The sequence below is a fragment of the Chinchilla lanigera genome, unplaced genomic scaffold (assembly GCF_000276665.1).
Source record: "Chinchilla lanigera isolate Chin_1 unplaced genomic scaffold, ChiLan1.0 scaffold00056, whole genome shotgun sequence".
Classification (NCBI taxonomy): domain Eukaryota; kingdom Metazoa; phylum Chordata; class Mammalia; order Rodentia; family Chinchillidae; genus Chinchilla; species Chinchilla lanigera.
In genome coordinates, this window is record NW_004955457.1 from 12,136,014 (window position 1) to 12,148,020 (window position 12,007).

Sequence of the window (12,007 nt, forward strand, 5' to 3'; positions counted from 1 at the left end):
CTCACCCCTCAGTGCTGAGTCTGGGCTCTCTCAATCCCAAAGTTTCACTTTTGGGACGTGAAAGATTCAATCACAGGACCTGAAATGTGTTCTCTCTTGCCATGGGATGCAAGCCAATCTCAACTCAGAGAGGTGCTCCCAGGGCACGCCACCGGAGTGGTTCCCAGGGCCCTATGTAAGGAATCAGAGCAATTGAAGGACTTTTCTCTCCCCAAAGACTTCACGAGGGAGTATTGCTATTCCCAATCTTCAGACGAGCAGACTGAAACTTGGGATAAGTTACTCACCCAGGACCTGTCCCAGAGCTAATGCTGCAGTCTCTTTATTAACCTGTCTCCAATATACTGAACCAATATGTAACCATGTATCCTGGAAGTCTTTTTTTTTTTGAGACAGGGTCTCGCTATGCAGTTCAGGCTGGCCTTGAGCTCACTTTGCAGCCCAGGCTGGTCTCAAAACTCTCAAGGATCCTCCTGCGTTAGCCTCCCGAGTGCTGGGATTACAGGTGTGCGCCACCACACCTGGCTCCTGAAAGTCTTATCTCAGGTCACCGAAGAAAAATATTATTTTGTCAGCTTAATGTTTTTTAATGAAGTATGTGAGTCAGTATTTACATTATTGTGTAAAGTATGTTTTGGGGCATTTTTTCCTAAATAATTACCTGCAATACAACAAATCACCAGAAAACAACAGATTCTTTTCCTGGATTTTGAGGCACCTGTGCTCCTACCTGACACTGGTTGATAGCTGCATGGTTACCATGGAATGGAGACTGTCTTTCTTTATCTCGGTGATGCCGACTGCTGTGTTTACTTCTCTGCAACTGCTGGCGTAATTTTGCAATCTAGAAAGGGGGAAAGTAAGTATGAAGAGTGTTTTTCACACAAAATAAAAACATATCCTTGCTTACTAAAAACAAATAAATCTCACCCTTAATAAATTCTTGAATATTTAAACCATATCACAAAACTTGATTTACTGTGCAAAGTTGTTACATATATATGCACACCTATACATATGGTAATGAACATGCATACTTCTTTATTGTAAAGAAAAATCTACCTCCCAACATTGTTCCCAGTCGTCAAATTTCCCAAGTACTAAACAAATGTTTTCAGCACTTAGAATAGGCTTTCAGAAACAATTAAAAACAATTACTTTCTCATTGTCCTTACCATAAGTTAACTTTTATTTATATTTAGGTTTTTTTATAGAAAACTAACCTTTCACAGATGAAAAATTACACAGCATTTGAAAATCTAGTCAAGTCATGAAATGTACTCACAGACATAAACTTCAATAACAAATGCAATTTCAATGATTATCTCATTGTCATCCCTTAACTGAGTCTGTCTCTTACATTTCTAAATTATGTGTAAAATGCAAGTATCATTTTTTTTTTTTTTTTTTTTGGTTTTTCTCCGGTACCGGGAACCGAACTCACGACCTTGCGCTTGCCAGGCAGGCGCTTTGCCGCTGAGCTAAATCCCCAGCCCGCAAGTATCATTTATTATAGGCACAGGAAGTAGTAATCACAGGGTACACCCATAATCAATCTGGTTATACTGAATTACCAAATTTCAGAAACATCATATACAGAAAAATAATAAATGTGCATCTATTGTATTACTATAATTTTATAATTCTGATGCTTATACTGTATTCACAAATATGGACTCTCCTGTCAAAGGGGAGAAAATGGATAAAACCCCTCACACAGTCAGGTAAGTAATGTGTACATTTCCCCATTCAAATCTTTATCAAATCAACACATAACTGCTTTTCTCTTGTTATCCTGGACACCTAAAAAAAAAATCCACAGAAAACAATGAATTGTTGCTGACTACAATTTCCAAGAAATAGTCAAATTTCCACTTTCCGGGAACACCTTTCTGACCTCCTTAAGTTGATCTGTGCTGCCCCAGGATGCTGAACGCTTGTGAGACCCTTTCTTTTTCTCAGCGTATTCTTCAGCCCAGGCACTCTCTGTCTACAACAGGAAAAAGGAGGAATATTTTAATAAAAATCATCTAATAACCTATGTCATATTCTTTCCTATTATAAAAAAAATTCTTATTAGAGAAAAATGAGATATTAGAATATATTTAAAATACCACAAATTACATACAATTTTCCCAGCACTGGTTAATTATAATTAATATTTTGACGTATTTTTATTTTTATTACTAATAAAGTTATTAATCAGTTGTAATATAACATTGTAGTTGTAATATAACATTGTAATATAACAAGTTGTAAATATAACATTCACTGAACAAAGTATAGAGATGCATGTTAATAACAACCAACATTCTTGCGCTTGTATTATATGTGAGGCACTGTTTTTTCTTATGCTGTATATGATTTAACAAATACAAGAAGTTCCACAAAATTTGCAGATAACAAAACTAGGTCAGTGAATGGTTAGATAAGTTGCCTAAGGTCTCAGGAGATAGGAAATAGGAATACAAAGAAAAAACTCTTAAGACTCCAGCCGTCACATCTTCTCCACACTATGTCTACTCTTGCTTGTATGCAGAGAAGAGCTCCCAAAATGTGCTGTCTTTAGTGGTTAAACTCAGAATTTAAAAAGGGTGTATTCAAGCAGAAAACACAAATGAATATTTGGCACCCAAAACATACTCTGTCAGGGACAATGATGCATTCCTGTCTTCCTGCATCCTCAAAAGGCCAAGGCACAAGGATTACTTGAGCCCACAAGTTTGAGACCAGCCTGGGCAACATAGTGAGACTCCATCTCAAAAGTCCAGTTAGAACTCTACCAGCCCGGGCTAGTTGATGACACGAGCTATACCTCTAGTGCCCCACGGAGTAAGTACAGCCTTTATGGAGTGGAATCTAGCAACTGGTATAAAGTCATAATCCACATACAGTTTGACACTGCAAACCCTTTTTTGGAAATTTATCCTGTAGATATACAAAATGTGTATATTTACATGCAAAAATGACCTGTTTGTATTATTCCATATAGCACTGTTCTTACAAGTAAAGGCACCAAATGATGTAAATAAATTGAATGTATTTAGGTTTGCCTATAAATTATGGTATATCTTTATAACTGCCACCAACTAATACAATTCTCAGGAGTGACTCCCATTTGTGCTTATGATTTCTCACCAGTTCTTCATGTCAGCTGTTAAATCTCTCTCACAAATCAGCCTATAAACAAAACTACAGAGGATAAAGTATCAAAATTAAACTAAAACCACAATCACAGTACTGATCTAATGCTAAAAATGTTTAAATCTTAAACAGTCTTGTTATCTGCAGCATAATGTGCATGAAGAGCCATTTCAGTGAAAGAGAGCCTCTTTAGCAAGTGGTGCTGGAAACTGGCTCTCCACAGGCGCAAGACTGAAGCTGGACTCATCTTTCTCACCACACACCGCACTAAAATCAAGATGGGTCAAAGGTCTAAACATTAAACCAGAAACAATCTGCTTGAAGACAAGGTGGGCAATACCCTTGAAGTCACAGATGTAGGCAAGGATTTTCTAAGCAGAAACCCAACTGTACATGAAACATCAAGAGTCAACAAATGGCTTCTGCACAGCAAAGAAAACAACCAACCAACGAGAAAACCTATAGGGTGGGAAAAGATTTTCCACAGCTACACTCGAGACAGAGGACTACTATCTAGACTATACAAATAATTTTTAAAAAATTAGATCCTCCGAATAAAAAGCCCAATCAAAAGTAGGCAAGTGAAATAGACACTTCAGAAAAAAAGAAATACAAATGGCTCATAAATACATGAAAAAAATGGTCAACATTGCTGTCCATCCAAAAAATGCAAAATAAAACAAAACTGAGACTTCATCTCACTCCAGAAAGAGTGGCAAACATCAAGAAATTAAACAGTAACAAATGCTGGCAAGGCTGTGATGACTAAACTAGCACAATCACTACGGCAATCAATACATAAACTTCAGAAAACTACAACTAGAAATTCCATTCCACCCAGCTAGTCCCATTCTAGGCACCTTCCTGAGTTAAAGCCGTCATATTACAGCAATACATGCACACTCATGTTTATAGCAACACAATTCATAACAGCTAAATCCTGGAATCAGCCTGTATGTCCTTCAACAGATGAACAGGTTAAAATGAGATACTTACACAAATGGAGTACTACTTTGCTATGAAGAATGATGAACTTGAACTATTTATAGGGAATTCAATGCACTATGAAAAAACGTTAAGTGAAATGACTGAGACACACAAACTTAAATACCATATGGTTTCTTTCATATGAGAAACCAAAATATAAATAATGAGCAAAACAAAGGAAAGAAAATGTGTTATTTATATACAATGGAGTACTACTCTGCCATAAAGATAAATTTTATTCATTTGTAAGAAAATAGGTGCGTCTTGAGACCAGAAGGTTAAGAGAAATAAATGGGCCACAAAGCTTAAGTATTTCATGGTTTCTCTATAAGAGAAACCCATACTATAAATAAAGAGCAAAATAAAAGAGTAAGAAACAGGAAGATAGAACTTTTGTAAAAGGGAAGGAGACCAAGAGATGGAGGGAAGCAGGGAAAGGTAGAGAAGAGGATTAAAAAGCAATTAACATGTGCCATATACATGTGCCAACACCACAAAATGAATATAGTCATTACATACTAGAAGCATTTATGAATTAAAAACCATCTGTTATATAACCCCTGTGTCATCTTGTAACAGGTTATCTTACATAAATTTTAATTTCTTTTTTTTTTTGAAACAGGGTCTCTGTATGTAGTACTGGATGTTGTTGAACTGACTGTGTCCCAGGTTGGCCTTGAAATCATGGTGATTCTCCTGCCTCGGCCTCCTAAGTGCTGGGATTATAGGTGTGTACCTAAATGAAAAATTTCTCCATTTTTAAAGAGGAATAATGTTATATACCTATTTGACTATGTAAACAGTTTAATTTTTAAGATGTTAGTAAGAACAAAATGATAAACATTAATTATTGTTTTCATTGTATTATGCCAAAGAGTTACAAAGTATATGATCATAGAAATACAGGGAAGAATGTCAAGAATTCTTTGATATAAAAATGTGGCTGAGTCATAATTTTGCTTAAAAATAAAGAGTCAGGATAGAAACAGTAAGTTTTATAAAAAGTTGTGAGTTGTAATCAAATGTGAATGATAACAAGACTTTCTAAATACTGTAAATGGCAAAAAACAAGGCCTGATTTTGAGAGTCGGCTACAGGCCAGGATGTCTTTGAAAGCCAAACCAAGAAGGATAAGATTTCGAATGTTTTCTATTTGTAATGTGTTTAAATGTCTGTGGACATTGTCTTTATACTTCAAAACCAAAAATAAATAACTCCACCTATTTTTTGCTACTATGTATATTAAACTTTGGGCTAAAATCATGGTAAAGAGCTACTCTGTAGGTGTAAATCCAAATTCAAGAATTGTTTAAAATTTCATAGTAGTATCTCAGGCTTTATAGTTCAGTATTTAACTTGTATCTTACTTGCTGAGGTTCTCAATATAGGTTGGGGAAACTGGTTTATATCTCTCTATATAAGAAGGAAGGGGGAAAACCTCTTGGCAATAAGGGACCATCTGCACAGATAGAATAATCCCCTTATTAAGTAAAAAAGGAAGCTGCAGAAGAATGTCTGAAATATGGTATCCTGGGGGAGTCACCTTTTCCTACTTTTCATTTTTCCATTTTCTCCATGAAAATAAACTGATTTAGGCAGGGATCATTAATTCAAGGGTCCTTTCACCTTCAGCCTTCTCAAGTGCTGGGATTCGGGGCTGGTGCTACCATGCCCAGTTAAATATTTCCAAGTTTTTACCTAAACTTTTAAAAGTTGACTTAATTAACTAGCAACATCTGTCAATAAGGAATTTGAGAACTTCTGATTAATTGTGTTAATGCTAACTTCATTTAATGAAAATGAGGGCTCACTATGTAACTGAAAGACTGGAATATCCAGCAATATGGTACTACCCTTTGGATTTTACATACAAGCTTTATAAGCAAGATTAAAAGTATGGTAATTATTTACTTTCTTTGTATTTATACCCATAACATTGAGAAAATGAAGACAGCTTATACTTCAATATTGCCAGATCCAGGTCATAGTAACTTGATAAAAGACTTGAGTGTTTTCACAGATCAAAGGCTCCCAATGTTCTTATTAATGTGACAAAATATCTGAACCCACAGGGCCAGGGGTATAGCTCAGTGGCACAGCGCCAGCCTGGTAAATGCAAGGTCCTGAGTTCAATTCCTGGTACCAAAAAAAAAAAATCTGAACCCACAGACTCTGAAACCAGAGGAAAAATAAAGAGCACTGTAGCAAAGCTCAAAAAAATAAACCCATGTACGTGTATATCTGACATGTGGTTAAGCAGAAGGCAAGGAGAAACTCTACTAATTTTCCCTATGATTTTGCCTTAAGCAAAAGCATAGCTGCAGATTTTGAATGAAGAGTTCTGCAGAACTCTCTGATTTAAAAAGTCCCAATTTCAGAAAAAGCTCATTGCTTACAATGACTATGGGCTCACTGCACTTCCATTTTTGCAGTAGCGCTCTAGAGAACTAACCCCAAGGTAATCCTAAATCCCAACTATCTAGCCTAGTAGGAAGACCCAGTTTCAAGAGTATCAGAACAGAAAACTAAAGTCTGCCAAGAACACCTGGAATGCTAACATTCAGGCCCCGAGCCACCACACTCTGCGTTTACTTACCTCTGTAAAAGGACATTCTCTCAAAAAGTGCTGGGATCAAGCACCCAATAATAACATAATCTGAAGTCTAAGTAGAGATGCATCTTAGTTATTTTAAAAAACAGACATAAAAAATCTTCATTTTTTTTTCATTAGCAATAAAGTTGTAATTGTTTTGCTTGTGCATTCCTTTGCAAGTATTCTGTGAGCATTTATTGCCAAGTACAGAACTAAGTCCTGGGGCTGGAAACACAGCAATGGCTATACCAAACATAGTTCCTATCTTCATGGGACTCAATGTCTTGCAAATACGAATAAATGATTCTATGATTCTACAAATATGGAATTACAATTCTGGTTGGTGCTACAAGAGACACCAGACTAACATGTAGTCATCAACAGCCTGTGTGATCTTGGACCTCAGCCTCTTTATCAGTAGGCCTAGGAGGTAGAGCTGAATGATTCCTTAAGATCCTTTTATATTTTACTATTTATTTTAGTAGTACTGGGAATTGAACCCAGGGCCTTTGCACTGAGCTATTCCCCAACCTTTTTAAAATAAACATGTTTTTATTTTCAGACAGGGTCTTGTAAGTCACTGAACTTTCCATGAACCTCCAGCCTCAGACTCCTGGAGTGCTGCGATCACTGGTGTGCACAACACCCAGCTCAAGCTCCCTTTAAAAACTGTATATATCTAACAGTACAAAACTTCATTTCTGGAGTCTCTGGTCAAAATATTTATATTAACAGAATCTATTTAGCAATGGACTACCACTTCCCAATACATGAATATTTTTGACACAAGAATATAAGGGTAAATAGCAAAGTAATCTTCACTGTTAGAAATTTTAAGTCCAAATTCCAAGTTAAAAATACTGTACTGTTCTTTAAAAATACTGTAATGCTCTAAACTAATTTATAAAGAATAAGTGAAAGAATGCATATGCACAAATTATCCACATGTATCAGAATTATGCTGAGAACTTATAAACATGTACCTTTCCAGGCCCTATCCAAGACCCAGACAGACTGAGGCAAGGCCCGGGCATGCACTGTGGAGAACTTCTGAGGAAATTCCAATGCACGCTATGCTTCAGGAACCCAGGCACAGGACAGAGCAAATAGTATGAGAAAGTGCTACAAGCAAAATGCTGTAGGCGAGGGGTAGAATAAACCTACTTGTGTGGCTTTGTCCCGCATGCAGGGCACGACTTGCGTGTGGCTGTCCCGAGGCCAGTGCCCAGCGAGATACGGAGCTGCCAGCGTATCCAGGGAGGACGTGCGGCGGATACTGCTGGAGGGGCTACAGGGAGGCAGTCGGGCTTTGTCACCTAGACGTAAGGCAAAAAAGTTAAATTTTAAAAATAGTTGAAGAAGAAAACAAAGTAGAAACTGAGTTCTATACTACATAGAAGTTTTCCAACTTAAACACATAAAAATAATAAAAATAAATATGCTAATGCGCAAAGCTGTCCCATCTCCAGCAAGGAAAAAGGTGTGGATGCACACGCCTGGAAGAATCTCTGGAATTACACTGAGTGAAACCAGTCAATCCCAAATGCTTACATAGTATGATTTCATCTACATAACACTTTCGAAATAACAGAACTGTAGAAACGGAGGAATGATTAGTATTGGTAGGGAGAAGTTCGGCAACTTAACAAAGGAAAGCATCACTGAAGAGGAACCTCTGGCAGGGTAGCGGGCAGTGCATGCTCAGCGCAGGGGAGATCCCGGGTTCGACGTAAGAGCGTATACTGGGCACAGCGGTGCACACCTGTAGTCCCAGCACTCGGGACGCTGAGGCAGGGTCAGGGCCTGCCTGGGCAACCTAGCAAGAGCCTGTCTCAAAATACAAAACTTAAAAGCAGGGGATGCAGCACAGAGGGCAGGGGAGGGAAAGGCAGGGAAAAAGAAAAGGAAAACAAGCACACTGTTCCTACCTGCAAACTTTCCATGGAATTAGCTTTCTTAAAGTAAGACCAAAGTTTTTATAAATACGGAGGGGAAGCAGGGTTGAAGGGAGGGGAGGGGAATGAGGGGAATGAGGAAAAGAAGAATCAAGATAGATCATGACAGGTAGAAACTCCCTGTGATGAGTGTGATCAATATATAAACCTAAAGTGCACCAATAAAATTAATTTTTAAAAGTTTGTAAAACAGTTATAGTCACTCCTCAGTCAATTAAAAAAAAAAGCTTACCAAAACTTACTGAATTATGCACTTATCTGGAAAGCATTACCCACTATACTATGACCTTTAAAGTTATTCACCAGAGTAAGACCTCACGATTTCCAAGTTCCACGCGCTCTGAGCCCCACAGTCCAGAGCCCTTGCGGCTCAGCCTCGCATCACCAGGATGCTAAGGCAGCGTCTGCAGGGACCCTAAAGAAGGACCCAGAGTGCAGAAACAGGCAGGCAGGCAGGACGCCTGACAGACAAAAAAAGTGAAAGAACTTCTGAAATAAATACTTTAAACTAAAATTAGTTTCAGTATCTACTAAAATTAAAACTCAAAGGGTGGGTTGAACAAGATTAAGTACAGCTTCAAAGGGAATTCATGAACTGAAAATATAAATCACTTAGAAAAGCAACACAAAGGGATGAGATGGAAAACAGGAAAAGAAAAAGACGGAAGCGAGAATGGACAAGAAAAGCACTGAAGCACCTCCTAACAACATGAGAACTGAGATTCTAAAAGTCTATGTCAGTGTTAACAGAATCATTCAGCATTCTTGTTAACAACGTACACTCGTATCCTGCATGATGGTGGAGTAGGAGCCGGCAGTAAATCACAGCTTCCACAAATCTGGAATCTGGAATTGAGACATCTGGAAAGCTACTTAGCAAGGAGAAAGATGAAGAGCTGTGGGACTCAGGAAAGCCAGCCGGAAAGCTAAAAACCACAGAGAAATGAAGACAACACAGAGAAAAGAAAACCAATGTGGACTGCTAAGCCCAGCTCCGGGGTGGAGAGGAAACGCAGCTCTGACCAGCAGCCTTTTAGTTTACAGTTTATACTGTCATTACGAACGAGGCACCCCTGTCACTTTTAACTGGTCATTACTGTATGTCAATATATGATTTGCCTTTGTGTCTACTTACTGTAGCTGATTCCTTTTCTATTGTTAATAATGGAACAATTCTTGCTTTTAATTGATTTTTACTATATGTTGATACCTGGTTTGTCCCTGTGTCAACTGACAAAGTGAACCAACCGACAGCCTGCAGAATGGAGGAAAATCTTTGCTAGCTACTCCTCTTACAGAGGATTAATAGCTAGAACATACAGAGAACTCAAACACCAGCACCAAAAGATCAAAAACAAACAATAAATGGGTAAATGAATTGAATAAACATCTCAAAAGAGGTACAGGTACAAGAGGCCACTGATATGAAAAAATGTTTCACATATTTAGCCATTAGGGAAATGCAAATGAAAGCTGAGATTCCATCTCACACTAGTCAGAATGGTTATCAAGAATAGAGTTGGGTGCAAAACAAACTGGACAAAAATCGAATCCAATTTCCCCATAAGGTCAACACTGACCCTAATTATGGAATTTAATTCGGTTCTCATCCAACATGGTTTGAGATCAGAATCATGGAGAAAATCAAGTTGGTGAACCAAAGTACCACTGTGCAAACAAGTCAGATGTGGTAGTGCATGCCTATAATTCTAGCACTCAGGAAGCTGAGCCAGGAGGATCCCCTTCAGTCTGAGGACAGCCTGAGCTACGTAACGACATCAAAGTTACCCTAAACTACATAGTGAGACCCTACCTCAAAAAACCCAAAATAAAACAAAAACAGTATGTAAAATCTCACTATAGAGGGTATTAAAAGATTAACATTTCCAGTTGATTTTATGATACAGAACACTAACTCTGAAACAAAGTAAAATGTTACCCCTCTAAAAAGAATTCCTTCTTCTCAAAACTGTATTATAAAATATGTATATTATCACCATATTTTAAAATATCAATAAAAAATGTGTGAAAAATCATTTTCTCTCTTGTTATGTAAGTACCTATGTAACAGTTTTAGATTCTGCCTCTTTACCTGCGGAGATTAACACTTTGCTGTCTGGTTCCTTACAGGGAAAGTCTGCTGACCCTTTCTTACCGGCAGGGTCTTGGTTTCTGCTAGGACCCGCTCTATCCCCTCCTCGAAGTGTCTCCCCAAGTGTCTCCCCTCTCCTTGAGAGAGAATGGAGTAAGCTTAGCTCATTTATACCTAACTTTGACATGGCTTTAAAAAGATTAAAAATTTTTTAAAGGAGGTCTGTTACCCTGGTTGGTCTTGATGTCCTGGGCTCAAGTGATCCTGCTGTCTCAGCTTCCCCAGTGTTGAGACTACAGGCAAGCACCACCACACGTGGCTTTAAAATACTAAAAATATGCGTAAGATCCTATTACTAATACTATCATTCAAGTTCTGTATAATGGCAAATACTTCGCTCTTCTTATGTTAAGAGCCATATACGGATGAGAACACTTTTTATACCTCTCCTCTAACTGCATTACATTATTGTCTTAAGAAGAGTAAATTCAGTTCCTGGTTATGTGATCCACGTAACAAGGTTCAATTTCACTAAGATAATATTTACTGCAGCTGTGTTGCAGATAAAAGCTGCTTCACAGATATGCCTCAGATTCATAATTTGCTTTCAAAGTGGCACTAATATTTCATGAAAACAATGCCCATTTGTTATAAATGCTAACCAGCTCTCTAGTCTTCCTTTTATAGTGTATTCTTGTTCAACAGAACAGAAACACAGGCAGTACAGACCCCTAAGTTCAAGAATGCATGTACCCAAATGATGAGAAATGAAAAGCTTAGTAAATATACAATATGTTCACAAAATTTCTTCCAGCTAAAAAGCAACCCCTACTAGGTCACAAGAAGACTGTCCTCACCTGGGCTAGGGCCACATAACACATTCATCAAAATCCAATTGCTAAAAAAACACCTGGCATTTTCTTCCCCAACTATGAGCAAGCATAGGTCCAACTATGAGCTGTTGCTTTAGGTCCTTGCCAGCACACCCAACAAACCTACCTCACTAACAGCTCTGATCTCACCAAACCCCCAAGATCATCAGAATTATTATCATTATTATTTCTATAAACACCTGGAGAACAGAAGAGTTACACAGTGGCAAGTAAAAGCACTAAACATCTGTTCTGAGTGGCCTTCTCGGACGCCATTCCCTAAGCAGATACTGAGGGCCCAGAGTCACCATGGCACCCAGTAAGTACAGAACAGGTCATAGCCTGCCCTGAAGAACAGCCTGCC

At 38.1% G+C, this 12,007-nt stretch overlaps 1 protein-coding gene across 1 annotated transcript in view; it reads right to left on the reverse strand.

Moving 5' to 3' along the window:
- Positions 1 to 12,007, reverse strand: part of Fam117b (family with sequence similarity 117, member B) — a gene marked incomplete in the record, with an annotated part of 73,474 nt that overhangs the window by 28,873 nt on the left and 32,594 nt on the right. Inside the window, 3 exon segments of the mRNA XM_013520760.1 lie at positions 731 to 844; positions 1,898 to 1,990; positions 7,889 to 8,040. Coding sequence (XP_013376214.1) covers positions 731 to 844; positions 1,898 to 1,990; positions 7,889 to 8,040 — 359 coding nt within the window.